This window comes from Mirounga angustirostris, unplaced genomic scaffold (genome assembly GCF_029215605.1).
Source record: "Mirounga angustirostris isolate CCGP_5_RB_7025 unplaced genomic scaffold, mMirAng1.0.hap1 SCAF_10, whole genome shotgun sequence".
Taxonomy (NCBI): Eukaryota; Metazoa; Chordata; class Mammalia; order Carnivora; family Phocidae; genus Mirounga; species Mirounga angustirostris.
The window spans coordinates 95,064,826-95,087,693 of NW_026991718.1; the positions used below are offsets into that span (position 1 = coordinate 95,064,826).

At 43.3% G+C, this 22,868-nt stretch overlaps 1 protein-coding gene and 1 pseudogene across 3 annotated transcripts in view; both read right to left on the reverse strand.

The window, feature by feature from the left end:
• The window catches only part of DTD1 (D-aminoacyl-tRNA deacylase 1), a 182,034-nt gene extending 172,681 nt beyond the window's left edge, over nucleotides 1–9,353 (reverse strand). For 2 of the 3 annotated variants that reach the window (XR_010405763.1, XM_064572769.1), the window contains exons 1-3: nucleotides 9,196–9,352; nucleotides 3,767–3,857; nucleotides 1,902–2,137 (exon numbers count right to left, since the gene is read on the reverse strand). Coding sequence is in view for 2 of the 3 variants with exons in the window: in XM_064572769.1 (XP_064428839.1) it covers nucleotides 1,902–2,137; nucleotides 3,767–3,857; nucleotides 9,196–9,238 (370 nt within the window). In the remaining variant the exon portion in view is untranslated. Of the gene's footprint in view, nucleotides 1–1,901; nucleotides 2,138–3,766; nucleotides 3,858–9,195 lie in introns of all 3 variants that reach the window. The other variant, XM_064572770.1, reaches the window with a different exon arrangement.
• Nucleotides 9,354–22,336: 12,983 nt separating this feature from the next.
• LOC123852064 (large ribosomal subunit protein uL11-like) lies at nucleotides 22,337–22,868 on the reverse strand (annotated as a pseudogene).

A 22,868-nucleotide genomic window follows, 5' to 3' on the forward strand; every position in this document is an offset into this window, starting at 1 on the left:
TTTCTGAAAGTCCGAAGGATTTGGAAATAAATTTTGATTAAAACTCTCCGCATAAATCACATCAATTTTTATCAAAACGATCAGATGTATCATATCCCCACATACTTAAATTGTGGCCCCTTATAAAATTATAGTGTTTACATTGCTTCAGGCACTTCAGAGAATTATCTGGATAAAATACATATCATTTCAAAAAGTAAAAGGAACACAAAACACCTAATAATACACAAAACACTCCTCTTCAAGGACTCAGATGAAAGCTGTTTTGTTTTCATTTGAGCATTCCTTAACAACCACTAGTGTTCTCCCATTTAAAGTGCCTTCATTTACGCTTTTATACAGGGCTTCAGTACATTCTAAAATACGTCTGAGATTACTCAGAAATGGGATGATTCTACAAATATCAAGCACAGAAGACAATGATGACAGCATTTAATCCTCAGCTCAGCAAACAGAAATAATTATTCAGATGACCTGACTTAATTACTAATTTTGGGAAGAAACACGTTTGCAGCAAAGCCATGCTGAAGGATCCCAGTGGACACAGGGTGGGAAAAAATACTGGAGACGTCTATGACCAGAATTATGAATGGAGCTCTAAACTTGGATTATTTCCAGAAGAGGCAAATACATTCTACTCTATCAGGACCCAAGTAGAGAGTGGGATTCGATTTAAGGCAGGGGTATCCTAATCATGGCAAACGGACACTTCACACGGGTAAGAGGAAAGAAATGCTGAAGAGGGATAAGAATATCACTCTTCTAAACGTAAGTGAATCTGATGAGCTGACAATCCTCAATGTGGGGCTTTGCTACAGAGCTTCAAAATCAGGCAGTAATTTCTAACCCTTCAGGTTGAAAATAGGTCCAATAAATAAGGGATCAAGCATTGTTTCTTCCAGAGAAAGTCAAAGTATAGGAGATACTACAGAGTTAACTATTAACAAGTCTTAGAGGTCTACAAAAGAGTATGATAGCAGCAAAAGATATTGCAGCCAGATACTGATACATTCTACTAAGAACAGCCTCACAGTGAGATGTATTGCCAAAGGAGGCTAAACATTCTAAAAGCTTTAAAGAAAAAGGCAAAACATGATGGTTTTAAATGCAATCTGCCCCCCCAGAAACATGAAAACAATATAAATGAATGTCCCCTTAAACAGACTCATAATTTCAGATTCATTAATCTCCCATAAACCAGGACCACTATTCCAAGGCATTTTCTAGACTAAACCTCAGTCAAACTAGGTTGGCATTCCCGCCAATAAGCAGTTAGGCGAAGACCTATGACTTCACTGTCCAATATGACAACCATTAAGCACAAAGGGTATTGGGTATTTGAAGTGTGCCTGGTCCAAATTGAGATGGGCTATATGTATAAACTACACACCAAAATTTAGAAGACTTTAGCACCAAAAAAGAATGAAAATGATCTCAATCAACTTTTTATACTGATGGTGAGGTGAAATTATACTATTTTGGATATATTTGGGTTAAATAAAATATACTTTTAAAATTAATTTCACTTGTTTCTTTTTACTTTTTTTTAATATGGCTACTAGAAATTGAAAAGGACATGTGGCTCATATTTGTGGCTTGCATTGTTTTCTCTGTCGGACATGATAAGCAAGCAAAATGAAACACCACTGTATCAAACACACATCTGGGTTGCTAAACATTTCACAGGTGAACAGAAGAATGAAGAAGGGTAAACAGTATCAGGGGCCTTCAGAGGAATCTTACCACGGCAGAGAAGCAGCCACTACGTTGTTTTAAAGAAGTGATAAGCACAAACAACAAACTTCCTGGAAAAGGAGATGCTGTAATTGCAGATTCTCTTTTCCCCCTTCTGGAAGTGTCCCAAAGACTCTTCTCTTGGGCGGGCTCACCCTCCTGCCTACCTTTGATGAGCTCCGGCCTGTATGTCTTCCGCAGCTGCTCCAGGAAGCTGTTGTAGAAGCTCTCTGCCTGCTCCGTGGGCATTGCCAGGTGGAAGTCAGGCTTGTTGCCCTTGAGGACGCACTGGAGGGTGAACTGGCTGATGCACAGCACCTCGTACTGTTTGTCCATCACACTCTTCGACCAGTGTTTCCCGCTCTCATCCTCAAACACGCGCAGGTTTAAAATCTTTCTGACCCTAAGAGGAAAACAGTGGTGAGAGCTACCTAAAGAATCATAAGCCCCCCAACACACTCCATACCTCCAAAATGTCACCAACATCCTGTCAAATAAGGACATAATATTGACATAATATTATATGTATTACATATATATAAGGACAAAAGGAGCAAGTTATTTGGGCCCTGGGCAAGTTATGTGAGGTAGTCACAGGGCTGTTTTGGGATTCCTTTTTTTTTTTGGTCAGTCCCTCCAGCAGCTACCCACGGGAACCGGAGCTAAGAACAACCACTCACTACCTGCTCTTTCAAGTTAGTGGATATGTCAAGACATGGGTCCAATTCTAATTTTTTTATAGAAGAATTCAATCTTTACACTGGAATAAACGATACCCCCTTTTTACATCCTTTCTTGGAGCTACTCAAAATGAACCACTGGGCAAACACCATGAAGAAAACTCAAGGTTACTGCAAATATACAAAAAGGCTGGCGAAAGCCTCCCTGACAACTGTGTCACATGCCTCTTGAGCCCCAGGAGGGCCTTTCTTATAAATGTGGATGACAAAGAGCGGCCACTTTGGGGCACCTGGGTGGCTCAGTCATTAAGCATCTGCCTTCAGCTCAGGTCATGATCCCAGGGTCCTGGGATCGAGCCCCGCATCGAGCCCCGCATCAGGCTCCCTGCTTGGCGGGAAGCCTGCTTCTCCCTCTCCCACTCCCCCTGCTTGTGGTTCCCTCTCTCACTGCATCTCTCTCTGTCAAATAAATAAATAAAATCTTTAAAAAAAAAGAAAGAAAGAAAGAAAGAAAGAGCAGTCACTTTGGCAAGGAAGAGAACCAGGGAACATTTATTCCTTAGCAGGAATTAAGTTCCAAGTCTGATTTCAACCTAATACAAAGGGACATTTGGATGGAATTACACCAGGTATGGGCACCAACAGGCAGAATAAACAGATCCACATACACCTGAAGCAAATGTGCCATGTGGTGCTGGGGGTGGGAGGAGGGCAAACACGGGGACAGGGGAGGCGGCCTGTACTTAGAGAGCCAGTCAGGGAACAGCAATGACAAACTCCCCCATCTTAGTAAAAAGAGCACCAGCTTCCAAGTCAGCAAGCCTAGATTCTAACTTGAATTCAGGCTTTTTCTACATACATGTTCATGATCTTAAGAAAGTAATTTAACTGTCTGAGCTCCAGATCCTATGCACACAATGAACTGAGCATTTTTTAAGTGCATAAATGGTGCCCAGATCATACTGCTTAAATTGGAAAGAGAAATCATTCATATGAAAAGAAGTTAAGTTTTGCAATAAGAGAATGGTTCATGGATAAAGGAGCAAATAGGGACCGAGGCCATTGGGTTCCAGCTCTGCTCCTGACTTAGTGGGTGTCACCTGACAAACAAACTACTCTTCCTTGGTCTCCTCACCTGAAACATGGAGATAACCATATTACATCAATGGGACACAGATAAAAGTAACAGGGGCTCACTTCATAGGAACAAAATACTATCAAAGTTCTCAGTGTATGTATATATATAACTTAGGTAGGTAGGTAGGTAGGTAGGTAGGTAGGTAGAGATAGATAGAGATATAACCACTACATAGCCCATTCAAACAGCAATGACTCAGAAATCTGCCTCTTACATGTGCTCCAGGTCCTTCTGTGTATCTTCCAGAGAAATACCCAGCAACACACAGATGCCCCGCCCAATAGCACTTATTTGCTCTCCTCCAACTAGAAAGAAAACAAAAAGGAAAAAAGACTCAGAACCAAACAGGTGGCATGATGCACTTTTAAGTAACCAAAGGAATGTTTAAACATCACACATACTTCTTATAACTTCTTTTTTATCTAGAATGAATGAGTTCTTAAATGAATAACCATTAAGCCAAATTTTAGGGCCATATTTTCATCCTTGTTACCTTGGGTAAGACACCTCAAACTTTCCATGACAGAATTTGCCCATCTGTAAAAACAGAACAGAGTTTTCCTCTCCAGAGAATCAAGCTTAGCTGTATTCATTCTCTGAAAAGAGATACCTGCTTTTCTTGGGAATCAGCAAATATGGTAACACAATATAGAGACAGCACAAAATAATAGACATTTATGTCAGAAAAATAAAGAAATAATTTTTCTACTTACTATGAAAAGATAAATACATTATACATAAAAACCACAGTTTAAAAGGTAAGCTTCAAGGTGCCTGAGTGGTGCAGTCAGTTGACATCCAACTTTTGGTTTCGGCTCAGGTCAGGTTCTCAGGGTCGTGGCATCAAACCCTGCGTCGAGCTCCAGAGCTCGAGACTCTCTCTCCCTCTTCCTCTGCTCCTCCCCCCTTCTCTAAAATGCATAAATAAATCTTTTTAAATTAAAAAAATAATAATTAAATAAATACAAGTTAAGCTTCAAGTCAGCAAACTTCTATTATTTCCCAGTTTGGTACTAAACTTTGTATTCTAAACCAATGACCTCCAAATCCCTTTCATTCATGCACCTCATCCACAAAACAACAAACCTCTTAATATATATTCCAAACATCTGTGTACGTATTTATACTCAAATGTACGCTTTACTAACAAGAGGCAGTATCTCATGCTGGCACAGTTCTTAGGCCAAGATGCATCATTATGATGGTAAACCTAAATCCATATTTCAAATGTTAAATCTTTGTATCTTTCAAAATTTTTGGCCAACTTTTTGCCAAATCTCATTAGATTACTGATGTCTTGTTATTTTACCATCTATTAACCTAATGTTCCAGTCCGGAGAAGGGTAGACTCTGCCATGTTCCTGTTTGCTTCTGCTGGATCATAGTATCTGTAAATATACCTGACAAGGCATCATAGACTGGAACGTGTTGCCATATCCTGCAAGCTAAGGAAAGAATGAGAAACCCCCCTCTTCTCCACCTATCTGACAAGGGACCACCTGACATGCAGACCTCAGGGGAGTATCAGCATCAACACATTCCAACCCAAATATCAGTAAAGCTTAATTTCTCTTCTTTTTATGCTAAGAAGTATTTTCTTCTGTGTTGCTTGGCTTATAATGGACTATGAGTGATTTACTGTCCTTTGAGCCAATGACTCAGAAGCTGAAAAGAGAAATAATCTATCCTGAAATAAGCAATAAACAATTGGGGTGGTTCGCTTGTTTGGGTTGCTTTAGAAAAAGCTTCCGGCTTTATTTGTTCTTTAAAGAAGTCACTATAATTTTCTTATAATATCAATGTATTTTTTAAAATTTTCCCCATAGTATGTTTTAAAAGCTTAAATATAATGGTTATTGAGTTATAGCCACCACTAAATTAATGCATAAGCATTATAGAAAATTTGGAAAATATAAGAAATAGGAAGGAAAAAAAGAACACCCAAAGATAAGCACTTTAATATTTCAATGATTTCCTTTTGATATTTTCTCTATCCATGGGTTTACTTTGTATTTGTTTTCAACTACTGTAATAATATTGTATATAAATTTTTGTGTCCCATCTTTTTCTTAACAGTGCCTAAGGATTTTTTCATGTTATAAGCTTTTCCTAAACATCTTTTAATAGTTACATCCCATCAAGTGGAATAGTTGCAGTCCATCCAATGGACCGACTAACCATCCCATTGGGCTGGATATATTGTTTGTTTCAAAATTCTCACTTCAATAAATAACACTGTGGGGAAAATCTTTGTATACTAGACTTTAGACTTTACATTTTAGAGCAGTTTTAAGTTCACAGCAAAATTGAGCAAAGATACAGAGATTGAGAGTGTCTGGGTGGCTCAGTCAGTTAAGTGTCTGACTCTAGATTTGGGCTCAGGTCATGATCTCAGGGTCATGAGATCGAGCCCTACATCAGGCTCTGCGCTGGGCATGGAGCCTGCTTAAGATTCTCTCTCTCCTTCTCCCTCTGCCCCACATCCCCTCTCAAAAATAAAAGAAAAAGATACTATACTCACTGTCCCCATACATGCATAGCTTCCCCATTGTCAACATCCCCCACCAGAGGGGTACATTTGTTACAACTGATGAACCTGCACTGACACATTATTATCACTCAAAGTCCATAGTTTACATTAGGGTTCACTCTTGGTGTTGTACATTCTATAGGTTTGGACAAATATACAGTAACATGTATCCACCATTACAGTACCATACAGAGCAGTTCCACTGCTCTAAGAATCCTCCCTGCTCTGCCTATTCATCCTTCTAAATCTTTTCCTACAATTAGTATTCTCTTCTTAGAACAGATTCCGAAAAGTAGAATCACTATTCAAACTCTTCACTACCTGAAGAGTTTCATGCTTCTCTCTCTTCCTCAGCCACTCTCTCGTGCTCTCTCTCTCTCAAATAAATAAATAAAATCTTTAAAAAAAAAAAAAGTTTTTTAAAAAAGGGGGGCGCCTGGGTGGCTCAGTCAGTTAAGTGTTTCCCTTCGGCTCAGGTCATGGTCCCAGAGGGGCTCCTTGCTCAGTGCGCTTCTCCCTCTCCGAGCTCTGCCACTATTTCATGCTCCCTCTTTCTCAAATAAATAAGTAAAATCTTTAAAAAAAATTTTTTGAAGAGTTTCAACATTTTTATAATGTATTACTGCCTTAATAAGAAAAAAATTATGCCCCAAAGCCTATCTATAACATAGTTTGCTCTCTTATTTTGGAGTAGTTTTGTTTCCCCCCTCCAGGGACAAGTAGAAGAACTAGGAGATCCAAAGGGTTCTTTTATTATAGACAAATGGATTTCCAAGGGAAAAAACTTGAGAGTCACTAATTTAGACAACAGATCACAGGGCTAGAAAAGACCTGAGATATTTGGTCAATTTACCATGTACACTGGCATCACCACTGACCTCTTCAAGAAGAATTCACAACCTCTCAAATTAACTCACTCAAGCCCATTTTAGATCCTCTTCCCAACATTCTATGATTCTATTCAGATTTTCACTGCTGAAGCTAAGCGATGGGACATGGGAGTTACCACACTTTGCCACCTGTGTAACCAAAGGAACATGTTTGAAATGTTCCATAATAAAGCTTTTAAAATTAGATTATCACAATAACCATGCTAAGGCATCAAAATGTGCTTGACCAATCTCATTAAGTGAGTCTGCCACATAATTAGATATGACTCCTAATATTGTACTCTGTCCCAACCATAAAATCAGAAGTGACATTTTAGACCCCCATAATAAAATGCCATTTGTGTACAGCCATGTTTCAGTGAAGCCAGTCACATTCTAAAGGAATAAGAAAATCTTTCCATTACAGTTCAACTAGAAGGCCTGGCTAACCTGAAGGTCCCTCCAGCACTGAGAGAGAATTCCATTTTATTTAAAACTTCCCACAATTAATACCCTTCTCTTTTTTTAAATACCCTTCTCTTTTTTTTAAATACCCTTACCTTTTTTAATATGCAGGTTTGTTGTTTTTTAACCAAAAGCACCAATTTAAATCTTTTTATTTATTTATTTATTTTAAAGATTTTATTTACTATCTGACAGAGAGAGACACAGCAAGAGAGGGAACACAAGCAGGAGGAGTGGGAGAGGGAAAAGCAGGCTTCCTGCAAGCAGGGAGCCCGATGCGGGGCTCAATCCCAGGACCCTGGGATCATGACCTGAGCCGAAGGCAGACACTTAACAACTGAGCCACCCAGGTGCCCCCAAAAGCACCAATTTAAATAGTAAACTAAAATCACTCAAACTATTCAGCAAATCTCACAAAATACATGTTCTCAATATTTCAGATCAGCAGAATGAAGAGTGCAAGAGAAAATTAAAACTTAAATTCCTCAAAGTTCACTCATTGTTCATGATGACCACACAGAGAAGAATGCAAGATTTTGCTCAAAAAAGCAAAAAATCTTTTCATCTATGTATTTACCCAGTTTTAGTTCATGTAAATATTAACTGAAAGGCCAAAAAACCTTTGTTATAAAAGCCGTGTAAATCCCAAAGCTATTGTGTTCCCTATTACTCCAGGACCATATCCAAAATCAGTTAACAGAACAGCTTAGAAATCATTAGGTAGCATTGAAAAGTAGACTCTCAGATCTAAATATATGGTTTTGCTGGGTGCGTTGTTTCTTTAGGGGATTTTGTTGCTTTGTTTTTAAATTTAGATTTTTGTGGACACAAGAACACATACTTGGTGTAGACTGGTTAAAGAAAAGGATATCTGGAATTACTTGGACTGAGACAATACTGTAAGTCTGAAGAAAAAAACCCGAAGACTTAGAAGACCATCTTAAAATTAGTCATTAAAAAAATTTTTAACATCTTTTTATCTTGGTTTGACTTTCTAAAACGACTACCTTATATACATTAATCATCTGGATCTCTGATGTTTGAGCTAGACTACAGCGATCCAGCAATGACTAACGGCTGGGTGGCTTGGTCCACAAGAAACTGGTGGCAAAGAGAAATATTTCATCCAGAATTCTTTAGATTCTGACCCCATCCCTGCAGGGTTAGAGAAGTGAGAAAGAGAGGTGTCCCGGGGGCGGGGATCATTCTGTATCCAGCCTGGGTGCTGGTCACGTGGGTGTGCACAACTGTCAGAACTCATCCATATGAACAACTCTTCATATCTGTGCATTTTATTGGCAGTCAAGCTCCATAAAAATTGGGACATGTAGACAATAGGCAAGAATGGGAAATTTAAAACAGAACGTTGTAAGGGGGGAATCGGGGTCCTTGCTCCGGAAATGCTGCCTACGTGTTGTTTGTGCAACATTCCACAGAAGAACGGGCCATGGGGATGCTCGGAGGTTCTGCCACCCGATACTCGGGGCCAAAAAAAAAAAAGACGATAATAAGGCGCGTTTATCGTGAACCCAAAGCAGAACCCTGCAGCCAGGGCCGCGCGGGAGTCCGCGGGGCACGTGGACTGCTCCGCGGCCGCGGCGGCGCCCGGAGCCAACCCGGGGACCTCGGGCTGCGGGGGCCGAGCTGGCCAGGGCCCGCAGCGGCCGTAGCGGCCCTGGGGACGGCCCGGCGGAACCCTCGCGGGGGCGGCCAGTGACTGCCGGGCGCGGGGTCAGGGGTGGCTCCTCCCGGGCCCGGCCCCGGCCCCGCCCGACTGACCTGTGACGCTGGCCCGGGTGACGCGCTGCACCACGGCTTTCATGGCGGCGGCTGGGGCGAGTGGGGCGGCGCCGCGCTCCTTCCGGCCTCGCGACTCTGCGGGCGGCTCGGCGGCCGGCGCCCTCTGCGGGTGACACCAGGAAGCGCGCCGAACCGCCCGGTCGGCCCCGGTTGGCCGTGACACGCCCACGTCGGCCGTGACACGCCCACGTAGGCCACGCCCACCCAGAGGTCGGCCCCGCCCGCGCCGGTCGCGCCCACCTGGTATAGGTCCCGCCCCTTCCTCGGTCTCGCCCCAGCCACAGGTGGGCCCAGCCCCCACCAGATCCAGAAACCCCTGCCCGGCCCCCGCCCCTACGCAGTTTCTCCACCCGCTGTTTCTCACATCCTCAACCTAGGAGCCGATCATCCCTAAATCCCAGCTTTGTCCTGAATCCTAATCCTGTGTTCCGCCTTTCACCCTTCCACCCCTCTGTCCTGATGCTCCCAAATTCCTTTTCCCTTGTCTTCCTGCTTCAGTGGCTTCTCAGAAACCAGACAGAACAGAATCTGCTGCCTAAAATAGCCATTTAACTACGGCATGTATGTATTCATATGACTTAGCCATGCCATGGCAGTGCAGAGATCTATGAGCCTGTAATTCTAATTCCTCTAATACTAATACTTAGCAGCTCCCCCCACCCAGGGTTGTGTAAAAATCATTCGAAAGCCGCAAAGGACTGTACAAGTATTACTCTAACAAATTATTATCACTGATAAAAATAAGCCCCTTTCAGGAGCGCCTGGGTGGCTCAGTCGGTTAAGTGCCTGTCTTCCGCTACTGTCATGACCTCAAGGTCCTGGGATCTAGCCCCAAATCAGGCCCCCTGCTCAGTGGGGAGTCTGCTACTCCCTCTCCCTCTGCCTCCCCCCTCCTCTCCCCTCCCCTCTGCTCAGGCTCTCTCTTGCTGTCTTGCTCTCTGTATCAAATAAATCTTTAAATAAATAAATAAATAAATAAATAAATAAATAAATAAATAAGCCCCTTTCAGTGTGCCTTTTTCTCAAAGCCCTCTAATAGTATTAGTGGGTGTGGTGTGATGACATTCAGAACATGTACCCCAAAATATGGCACCTTGGCATATTGAATACTGTAAACTAACGGAGCTTGAAAAAGCAGCAGGATCAGGAAAGTCACTCTGAACTTCCCTCCATCCTTCTTCCCTGAAACCAATCAAAAATCCTTGTGTGAGAGGTGCCCTCCCTACACCCTGATCTGCAAAGACAAAGGGATGGCAAGAACAAAGAGGCCTTGCTAAGTTTCTCCGGGTTTACTATGCTTACCTCATACTCCTTGACCTATTACGTTCCTCCATGATGTCCACTCTCCATCAAAAATAGCATAAGAAGGGGCGCCTGGGTGGCTCAGTCGTTAAGCATCTGCTTTCGGCTCAGGTCATGATCCCAAGGTCCTGGATTCGAGTCCCGCATCGCATCAGGCTCCCTGTTCCGTGGGAGGCCTGCTTGTCCCTCTCCCACTCTCCCTGCTTGTGTTCCCTCTCTCGCTGTGTCTCTCTCTGTCAAATAAATAAATAAAATCTTTAAACAAAAAAATAACATAAGAATATACAAGTCTGTTTCTTTGAGTTTTCATTTTCTTGTGAAGGCTTCCCTGTCCTGTAAAACTTAAATAAATCTGTGAACTTTTCTCCTGTTGTTTTCTTTGTCAGCTTAATTGTCAGACCCAACCAGAGACCCAAAGAGTGAGAAAAACTTAAAATTTGAAAAATTTTTACATTAAATCAGCATAGCTCAAACATTTTGATGTCAAGATCCCTTTACATTCTTAAAAATTATTGAACACCCCAAATAGCTTTTGTTTATCTAGGTTATATCTAAAGAGATTTACTGTATTAGAAATTACAACAAAGAAAAATCATTAAGCATTGATTTATAATGCATTTAAAAACAACAATAATAAATTCATTATATGTTAACATTAGAGCAATGAGGTCATTACACACCATGGAACCTCTGGAAACCCCCATTGTACACTCCTGAAGGAGTAAGAGTGAAAAAGGCAAATATTGTCTATATATTATTATAGAAAGAGTTGGCAATCACACATCCTCTAAAGGGACACTTTGAGAACTGTTGGATTTGATAATGGCATTAAATCAATATTAATTTCCTGATTTGTATGTAAGAGAACATCCTTATTTATAGAAAATACACACTGAGGTATTTAGAAGTAAAGGCACATCATATCTGCAATTTACTCTCAAATGCTTTAGAGAAAATAAAGAGAGTGATAGAGCAAATCAAGTAAAATGTTGACAATTTGGAAGGGAAGGATGCTTACTTTTCTGTAAGTTGGAAATTATTTCAAAATAAAAGGTTTTGGGGCCCCTGGCTGCCTCAGTCGGAGGAGAGTGCAACTCTTGATCTCAGGGTTGTGAGTTCGAGCCCCACGTTGGGTGTAGGGATTACTTAAAAATAAAAATGGTAATTAATTAATTAAAGGTTTTAAAAACATACCAAAACACCCAAGTTCTTTTTTTACATTTATTGACCTAAAAAAGGTCAACACCAGAGGCAAAAGCAGGTCCCTCTTCCAGGGGCCTCCTCCCCTCTGCACGAGTTCTCCTTTGGCTTCTCAATGACTACTCTCCCCAGGGTTCCCTCCTTCCCCTGTCTTCCTCACTGCACTTGCACCCTGGCTTTCCTCTCCATTCTCATCTATTTTAAATTCCACCTTCATGCCCCCGACTCACATTTTCATTTCTGCTCCAGACATCTCCTGTGAGTTTGTGCTTCCAAATACCTTCACATCTCCATTTCCATGAATCAGAGATGACATAAAGTGAATAGATTTTAAATGGAATTCAGGATATCCACCCCTTTTGTGTAATAATTTGTCTGGTCTTTGTTCTGGATTTCTGGTACAGAACTTCTAAAATCCTCAGAATCCCCCAAGTGATAGGAGTGTGTTTGTTCTTTGCACCCCTTGATCACACCTGACTTTATGAGGGGAGCTGGTCACCGGAAAGACCCATCATGTGAGTCATTGTGACAAATCTGAGGGAGTCACAGAAACTCCCAAACCCGTAGCCCATTGGTCTGAAATACAGCGGCCTGGACCCCTGAAATGAACCTGGCATCTGAAGTAAGAGCAGCCTTGTTGGGGATGTGCCCTTAAACTTGCAGGGTCAGGGCTGTCTGGATGGTTAATGCCAGGACGGAACTGCAATACACCGGTTGGTGTTAGAAGAACTCCCTAATCCCTCCATACTCCACCACCTGGGCCATCACTATCTAAACAAATGGCTCCAATGTTTACCAGAGTCCTAAGTGACTGGTAGTTGCCCCCTTCCCCTCTCCCCAAGTATCTGGTCCATCACAAATCTTCTCACTTTCCAAAACATACCCCCAAGTGCCCTCTTCTCTCCACCACCAGGTCATTCTTTTTTTTTTTTTAAGATTTTATTTATTTATTTGACAGAGAGAGACACAGCGAGAGAGGGAACACAAGCAGGGAGAGTGGGAGAGGGAGAAGCAGGCCTCCCGCAGAGCAAGGAGCCCGATGCGGGGCTCGATCCCAGGACCCCGGGATCATGACCTGAGCCGAAGGCAGACGCTTAACGACTGAGCCACCCAGGCGCCCCACCACCATGTCATCTTGTCACATGCTCCCTATCATCTCTCACCCGGATTTCTACCACGGCTCTCTCACTTATCTCCCTATTGCCATATTGGTCCCCCTCCAACACATTCTCCATAGAGAAATCAAAGTGATGTTCCTAAAGTATAAATTCTTCACTTTCCAGACTCTGGTCTTCTTCACATTTCTCAAATAAATCCATTTGTTCCTACCTCAGGACCTCAGCATCTGCTGGTCCTCCATCTGGAATAGTCCCCCCCCCCCCATTCTTTGTACATCTTGCTCCTCTCCTTCCTTTAAGTTTTCAGCTCAAACGCTTCCTCCTCAGACAGAACTTCTCTGACCACACAGACAAAAGCATCCCTGTTCCCCGTTACTTCCCATCACCATCCCATGGTTCTCCCCTCATATTCTGGCAACTTTCTTTCTCTTTCTTTCTTTCTTTCTTTCTTTCTTTCTTTCTTTCTTTCTTTCTTTCTCTCTCTCTCTCTTTCTTCTTTCTTTCTTTCTTTCTTTTCTTTCTTTCTTTCTTTTTAATGTTATTTATTTACTTGAAAGAGAGAGAGAGAGCACGAGCAGGGAGAGGGGCAGAGGGAGAAGCAGAGTCCTGGGATGGAGACCTGAGCCAAAGGCAGATGCTTAACAGACTGAGCCATCCAGGTGCCCCCATCCTCCGGCAACTTTCAATTACTCTAGTGCCTGTTAGGCTGTGTTTTATTCATGTCTCTCATGCTTACCCTTGTATCCGAAGCATCTAACACAGTACCCAGAGCTCCGATAACATTGTTCAATGAATAAATGTGTGAACGTGGCTTCTTGCTTGTATCCTAGACTTATAGTATGGCTGTGGCTGTTCTAGGAAGTCTATCCAGACCCAATGTCCAGAGGTACAGGAGACCATCTCTTCCTGATCCTTCCTCTGAAGCTAGGACATCTTGCCCGGAAGCCCTTTGCACTTGGCTAGCCAGAATGAGATCACATGACCATGCTTAACCCAATCACTGGAAGGGAGATGGGACTTGACCCCCCAACACACACACACACATGATTGGCTGAGACAAAAGGTTCTTGCCTCCGGGCATACAGCCCTCCAGAGAGTTACAGGAGGTGTGTGTGAAGAGGGGGGTCTGGAGCTGTCACAGTGTCTGGAGGTTGTTACTGGCATTTAATGACCAGAGAATTTGAAATGTTGAGGCTTTTGCAACACCTGGGGCAGCCCACAAACGGGGTTGACCCATCACAGTGCCAGTAATGCCCCTTTGAGAAACACTGACTTGGGCCAACCAGGACCTGCCCTACGGATGGAGCCAGTCCCCCTTAAAGCACCGGATGGGGTATACTCACCGGTCCGTAATAAAGCAGGAATGGAAGTAGTGGATGTCGGGAAGGCAATCAGCAGTGTCTACCAAACGGTCGTTTTCAGCTCAATGCCATGTTGAGCAAGTTTTATTGAAGAGGCTTCTGCCTGAATCTTTTCAGTTATCTCCGTAAATTCCTGAAAGCAGGATTGCTGGATCAGAGGATACGCCATTTTCCATTTTGATACACATTGCTAAACTGCGCTGCTGAAGAAGTATATGAACACCAGGGTAAGACCTCTTTCAGGGGACAGGCAAGTTCCATGCGACAAATGACTCCCTGGGGTACCAAGAGCGAAGCGGCAGAGGACTACAGGAGGGGACTGGACTTAAAGCAGGAAGGTGTTCACACCTGATTCTCAGGACTAACTCAGGCATATTTTACTCCTGGTAACTGTAGCATGGACACAGAGCACTTTCTCAGTGGAAAGTCATAACCCTGTCAGCGGACAGGGTAGATATGATGCCTCTTCATCAAAAGGAGCTGAGGCTCAGGAAAGTAGAGGAAATTATTCTATCACGGAAAGTTAGATTAATTTTTTTTAATAAATTAATAGGGAGATGGGATTTGCTTAGAGTTACGTCAGCTGTAACAGAGACCCAAGTAACAGTGGCTTGAAGGTCTCAGAAATTGACTCTTTTTCTCATAAAACTCTGCACTGATATGGTCCTCCACAGGCCCAGAGAAGTCAATTCCTTTCTTTTTGTTGCTGTTTTTTTTATTTTTATTTTTATTTTTATTTTTTTTAAGACTTTATTTATTTATTCATGAGAGACAGAGAGAGAGACAGAGGCAGAGGGAGAAGCAGGCTCCCCGCGGAGCAGGGAGCCCGATGGGGGACTTGATCCCAGGACCCTGGGATCATGACCTGAGCCGAAGGCAGACGCTTAACTGACTGAGCCACCCAGGCGTCCCGAGTTGCTGGGATTTTTTTTAAGATTTTATTTTTAAGTAATCTCTACACCCAACATGGAGCTCCAACTCACAACCCTGAGATCGAGAGTAGCACACGCTACTGACTAAGCCAGCCAAGCACCCCTTGTTTTTTTGTTCTACCATTCTTTGGGAGTCGTCTTCATCCAAATGGTGAAACGGTCGAGATGTCTCAGAGCCACCTCCCTGCTCCTCCAGTAGGAGGGGCCTCGGGAAGGGAAGCACATGCCCAGGAGATGGCTCATCACTCACTCACACCCCAGGACAGATGTGGCCCACTTTCCTTTCAAAGAGGCCATAGACTTTGGCAGATACTCCTGTGGAACAAAAAGTCAACAGTCTCTGCCACAAATTCCAAATAGGAGTACTTTTCCGAAGACATTGTATTAATGAACGGTCCATTTCCAGCCATTTTAAATAGAAGATATTATTGACCTGACATAAATCTCAGACAAAGAAATAACTGCTCACCCCCGCACCTGTGAGCTGTGCATTGAGTAATCACTTTCACATTCCCTCCAGGGTAGTGACTATAGTGCGTTCTCTATAGACATGACATGAATAGGTGGATGAATAAAGGAAGAATGAGTGAAAAATGAACTGGTGAGCTTCTGCTTCTGAGTTAGCTGTGGTATGGGAGATGTCTTCTGTGTAATAGTAATATCTGGATATGACAGTTTTTAGCACTTGAAATACATTTAATACTGGGGCCCCTGGGTGGCTCAGTTGGTTGCGCGTCCAACTCTTGATTTCGGCTCAGGTCCTGATCTCAGGGTTGTGAGATCGTGTTCCATGTGGAGTCTGCTTGGGATTCTCTCTCCCCTCTCCCTCTGCCCCTCCCCCTGCTCACACTCTTAAATAAATTAATAAATAAATAAAATAAATTTAATACTAAAAATTCCTTTTGCATATGCAACCTTTCTATGATGACACAGGATGCTGCTGTGTCTCAAATCATCAACCACCATTCTATTAGACAGCAAATAGATACAGCCAATGGATAGAATATGTAGCCAAACTGCTACATTCACTGGACTAAATTCAACTGGACTCCTAAATTCACTGGACTTTTTTTTTTTTAAAAGATTTTATTTATTTATTCATGAGAGACAGAGAGAAACAGAGGGAGAAGCAGGCTCCCAAGGAGCGGGAAGCCCGATGCGGGACTCGATCCCAGGACCCTGGGAATGACCTGAGCCAAAGGCAGACGCTTAACCATCTGAGCCACCCAGGCGCCCTGGACTTTTATTTTTAATAGGTCCCTGATGGTAGTTTTGCACTTGTTATCTGGCTCTCACAAAAGCATAAAACATTCTGGTAACTTGAGCTTTCTGGAATTTGGATTCTAGGAAAACAAAAAGTTTTCAGTGTTTCTTTCCAAAGCTTATCATCAATAGCTCCCTCTCTTGTTTTATGAGAGGAGGTTGACATAATGCCAACGGCTTACGCTTTGGCAACAGAAAAACCTTGCTTTCTGTCCCAGCTCTGCCACTCTCTGTGTGACTTTAGGAAACATGGTTTAACTTCATTTAGCCTCCGTCTTTTTATCTGTAAAGTGGGGGAGAATATCTTCTTCGGATTGTGGCAAGGAATAAACGTAATATAGCTCTCAGAAACTGATCTTGAGGGGAATCTGCAAATAAGCGTATCTTTACAATGACATATCCATCATCTCTGTCTGGGCCATATCTGTCATTTGGAAATGATAGATCCTGTAATTCATCTTAAAAGTCTAATTCAGGCAGGTAAAGCAGAGCTCCCCTGAATGTTTAAAGCCCAACACTCTGCCTGCTAGAGCACGTGGGAGCACAGTGCCCCCCAAAAAGCATGTTTTTCCAACAGGTGGATCACTAATGCTTAGGAGAACCTTAACTCTGTTGCTTCTTTGACTTCTGCCACTTGGGCGTATTTCTGGTTCCATCAGTACACAATTGTATAATTTTCTTCTCTGAAAATAGATTAAGTCCAGGAGGATCTCATGTTCATTTTAACGTATGCTGAATCTGTGATGGAAAAAATAAAAAAACATGGCAAGATAGCCCTCTGATAAATCAGCAGAAAGACACCCCCTTGCCCCCAAGCCAAGCATGACTGATCCCTTCCACGAAATCCACTCAAATTACCTCCTTACCTTGGATGTGACCCTCAACTCACCTATGGTGTTTGGTGAGGCAGCCGTGACTGGGCAGGCCTGACGACGGAGTCACTGAGTCTTCACACCACCAAAGACGGAGTTCTGCCAGGATGCTGTAAAGGAAAATTATCCAAAACTTGCAATATCAGCCGAAAGAAAGATAGCAAGTGCTTTTAATGTCATTTGGAGCATTGTGTTTAACAAGCTGTGATACTGTGATTTGAAATAAGAAATATGTATTTGGTCTTCCTTTATTCCTGGTACAGAGTTCCTAAAATTCTTGAAATTACCTAAGTGATGAGAGTGATAAATATGTCTTTTGTCACATTAATAAGGTGACTTTTGGACCCCACCTGAGGATGAGGGCTAGTTGTCAGGAGAAACAATCATGTGATTAGAGGGTTGGAACTTTCAGTCCCACCCCCAACCTCTGGGGAGGGGAGAGGGGCTGGAGATTGAGTCCCATTGCCAGTGGCCCAGGATTTAATCAGTCATGCCTATGTAACAAAGCCTCCATAAAAACCCAAAGAGACAGGGTTCTAAAGCTTCCTGGTTGGTAAACACATGGAGATTGGAGAAAGGCGTGCTGGGAAGAACAGGGAAGTTCTGCGCCCTTTCCCCCCACACGTTGCCCTGTTCATCTCTTCCATCTGTCTGCTCCTGAGTTACATACTGTCATCTAGTCAGTAAAATGTTTCTCTGAGTTCCAGGAGCTGCCCTAGCACATTAATTGAATCCAAGGAGGGGATCATGGGAACCTCTGATCTATAGTTGGTGGGTCAAAAGAACAGGTAACAATCTGGGCTTGAGCCTGGTGTCTGAAGTCCAAGGAGGGTGTTGATGGAAAAGCCGATTGCCACAGGCAGAAGCACAGGTGAGGAGGACCTGGGCTGTGACTGGCATCTGGGGGGAGGTGACAGTCTTACAGGACTGAGCCCTTGACCTGTGGGATCTGATACCATCTCTGGGTAAATAGTGTCAGCATGGAGTTGAATCATAGGACCCCCAGTTGGTTCCCAAGAATTGCTTTGGTGTCTGGACCCCCCCACCACACACACACACACATACACACACACACAATTGGAACTGGGTCCAAGAATTTTTTTGCAGGCCCACTCAAATATTCCTTAATTATCTGGGGGAATGTACCTCTGTTTGACCCATCATTTACCTATGACTAAAAGCCTGGGTTTGGGCGCCTGGGTGGCTCAGTTGGTTAAGCAACTGCCTTCAGCTCAGGTCGTGATCCAGGAGTCCCAGGATCGAGTCCCACATCGGGCTCCCCGCTCAGTGGGGGGTCTGCTTCTCCCTCTGACCCTCTCCCCTCTCATGCTCTCTCTCACTCTCTCTCTCTCAAATAAATAAATAAAATCTTTTAAAAAAATAAAAAATAAATAAATAAATAAATAAATAAATAAATAAATAAATAAATAAATAAAAGCCTGGGTTTTGTGAAGTTACACATCAACTTGTAGATTTTTGGCCAATAAGGATAAAAGTGATTCCTGTCTGGTAAACAAATAAACAAAACCCCAAAGTGTAGGTATTTACCCCCTGTAGAACATTAACCAGAAATCCTATTCTAACAATTCTTTCTCTGGTGCCTAAATTATCCTTGTTGCTTCATTCTCCTTGAACAAGCTTTATCATCCTACTGGTGTTTTCACTGATGAGTTGAACAAGTCTTTGATATTTGCTCATCTGATTTTGTATTAGATTCATGTTTTTAACTTTTTGAAAAGTATATACATTTTTTTAAAGATTTTTATTTATTTATTTGAGACAGAGAGAATGAGAGACAGAGAGCATGAGAGGGAGGAGGGTCAGAGGGAGAAGCAGACTCCCTGCCAAGCAGGGAGCCCGATGCGGGACTCGATCCCAGGACTCCAGGACCATGACCTGAGCCGAAGGCAGTCGCTTAACCAACTGAGCCACCCAGGTGCCCAGTATATACATTTTTAAAAAGATTTTATTTATTTATTTGAGAAGGAGAGAGAGAGCAGGAGGAGGAGCAGAGGGAGAGTGACAAGCAGAATCTGTGCCGAGCACAGATCTCACCACCCCAAGATCGTGACTCGAGCCAAAATTAAGAGTCGGAGCCCAACTGACTGAGCCACCCAGGTGCCCCTAAGATTTTAAGTAAGCTCTACACCCAAAGTGCAGCTTGAACTCACCCCCTGAGATCAAGAGTCATGTGCTCCACCATCTGAGCCACTCAGGCGCCCCTTAAAAAGTATATTTTGACAATCCTCAGCTTTATAATAGCCATCCTTCCATAGCTAGATGGACTTTGCGTGGGTAGTGTGGCCAGGACCACCCCCGGCTTCAGTGATTCCCTAGCAGAACTCCCAGGTGCCCACCCCCACTCCCTGCCCTTTACTCAGGAGATCTGAGGTTTCTGCTTGGAGATACTCATGGTGGCAGCCCGAGGACAGGGCACTGGACTACATGGAAATCTGTAATCTGTACCCCAAGCCTCTCCCCCATCCAGCTCCCAGAATTCCTGCAGCCAGGCATCTACCTGAAGGTGCGAGACTGGAGGAACTTCCGCTGGGGAAAATGACTTGCAGACACTGATGTTTCGATACTTCCCAATAAAAGTCAGGCTTGCTGCCCGGAGTGGACATTTGTCATGGTATTTGCCTGCACAGCATTTTGTGGATATCCTTCCTATATCTGGAGAACTTCCTCACCTTCAAAGTCCACACATCCCTAAGAAAGAAACTGGAAACTCCCTTTCCCAGGCTCCTTTGCAGCTAGGGCCCAGGCATGTGACCAAGACACCATCAGTTAAGTATCACTGCACAGAACAGATTCAGAGGTAAGTGATGAGAAGCAGGTGGGGTCTTCAGAAACCCCGTGGTTAGGTACCAGAGGCAGGGTCCTGGCAGGAGCGGCCCTGCCCCCAGCCCCATGTTCCCACCGTGCCTGTAGTTGGCAGCGAGCCAGCAGTACACTTGGGGTTCTGTCCCTGGCCATGCTGTCTCCAACCAGGTTTCCCCAACTCTCCCTCCAATTCTGGGAGTTCTTCCATGTCCTTTCCAAAGTTCCTTTTCCGCATGAACTGCTCCAGGTCTCTGGTATGCTGCTAAGAACGCTGACTGCCAGACCATCCACCAGTAGAAAGCTGGTCATACCCTGATCATAATGCCTCCCCCCGAAGCTGCAAACAGTTCTTAAATCCAGACCTGTCCAGGAAGAAGGGGTTTTAGACAAGCACTTCCAACTTGACAGAGAGCAAATCAAACAGCAAAAAGGAACTTCTGGCACAGTGCAAGAGAGAGTAAAACAGATGAGAATACCTTCGGCAATGAGAAAATAATATTCATCAGCAAATGGGATGCCATTAAAAAAAGAATTGAGAGGGGCGCCTGGGTGGCTCAGTCGGTTGAGCGTCCGGTTCTTAATTTTGGCTCAGGTCATGATCTCAGGGTCATGAGATTGAGCCCCGCATTGGGCTCAGAGCTGGGTGTAGAGTCTGCTTGATATTCTCTCTCTCTCTCTCTCTCCCTCTTCCTCTGCCTCTCCCCCACCCCCGTTCAAGCTCTCTCTCTCTCTCAAAAAAAAAAAAGAACTGAGAACAAGAAAGAGCTCTTGACAGCTGGAGGTGTAGCCAATATAAAAAATTCAATTAAAAGGTTGGATTATGGAAGACACGTATTCGCTTGTTTTACTGTCTGCTTCCCTGGCTAGAAGGTAAAACACCCTAAGTCACTGTTTAGATAGTGTGCAACACACACAGCAGCGCCTGGCACAGAGTAGGGGCTCAGCACATATTTGTTGACTGTATAAATGAATGCCTCTCTCCGAAGAAAGTAGAGCAAAAATGAGATGAAGAGTAGTAAAGAAAAATTATAAAATAATGAAAAAGTTCTGGAACGTCTATTAGGAATTTCAGACAAAGAGAACAACAACAACAAAACAGAAGGGGAAGAAATTGCTAAAAAAAATAAGAAAATCCCCCGAACTGAGTAAGAGTCTCTAGAAATTCAGAGTCCACTAAGTGATCAGCCAAATGAATAAAAAAGAGCCACACAGAGGCGCCTGGGTGGCTCAGTTGGTTCGGCGTCCGCCTCTTGGTTTTGGCTCAGGTCCTGATCTGATGGGTCATGGGATCCAGCCCTGTGTCAGGCTCCAAGCTCAGCAGGTGTCTGCTTGGATATTCTCTCCTTCTGCCCCTTCCCCCACTTGCGTTCTCTCTAAAATGAGTAAATAAATCTCTAAAAAAAAAAAAAAGAGCTACACGAGATGCATCACTGAGATTTCAGAGCACTAAAGAGAGGGTCCCAAGACTGCAGGGAGGAAAAAAATAGGTCACAGTCAAAGGATTGGGACTTCTCACCTACAATATTGGGATTGCTAGAATACAGTGGATCCATGCTTTCAAAATTCTGAGGAAAAAAATGTTATCATTTATCTATATCCAGGCCAACTAGTAATCAAGTGTGAGAATAGAATAAAAAATATTTTCAGGTATGAAAAAGTCTCCAAAAAATTATACACTTCTTCACAAAATTATGGAGACATGGAACCAAGAAAACAGGGGATCCAACATAAGATGTAAAAGGAGATGACAAACGTGTGTGTGAAGCAGAACTAAGGAGCAATCAGTCCAGAGTATAGCAGGACAGAGAGTTCCAAGATTTAAAAAAAAAAAAAAAAAAAAAGAGCCATTAAAGTACTGGAAAAGTTTGTGTGGAAATTATACTGAGAGGTTGAAGGGTGTGGAATGAAGTGGAAATAAGCCTAAAGGAGACTAAGCAAATGGGAAAAAAAGGATGAAGTTAACTCCAGGAAGAAAAGTTATATAAGAAACTTAATTACGGCTTATTCCTTGGTTTAGCAACAAACTATATTTGCATAGCTAAAACAAGGTAAATATGAATGATTCAACTAAAAACTGCAATTCCTTTTATTGGGAAGACAGCTAGAAAGAAAGTGTTGAGGGGGGTCGAATCTTCATTAACAAACCCCATATAGAATTGATAAGTCAAAGATATTAGTAAAACTCATGCCAGAAAAAATAGCTAGTAGTTGAAAGTGATTACTTTTATTTTTTATTTTTTGTTGTCAAATGAACCTTTATTGAAATATTTTCCTTGGTAGTTCTTGACTAGCCGGGCATTCCACTGCACCACTCTTGATGTCACCTATGATATCATGAGGGTGGCGGCCATCCACACTGCAGCCCACAGACTGGGCAGTCCCCAAGATCTCTTCAGTGCTCCAGAGAACTCTCTAGCTACAGATCGGTGCCACATCTGTTGGGCAACGTTAACAATCTCATCAAAAGTGCTATTTCCACCGTGCTTAATGTTTTTCTGCTTCTGTCTGTCGGCGGTTCCTTGAAGGCTTTGATAATCAGGGCAGAGGCAGAAGGTACCACTTCCAATCTGGGCCTGTTCTGAATGGTCAGTTTCACCGTAATCCTTAGACCCTTCCAATCACTGGTTGCCTTGGCGATGTCATCACCAACCTTTTTTGGAGACAGACCCAGCAGGCCGATCTTCGGGGCCAGGGCAGACGTGGCACCCACTTCCCCACCCTTGCACCTCAGGTACATGACTTTGATCACATTGGGGTCGAACTAAGGTGGCGTGGTGGAGG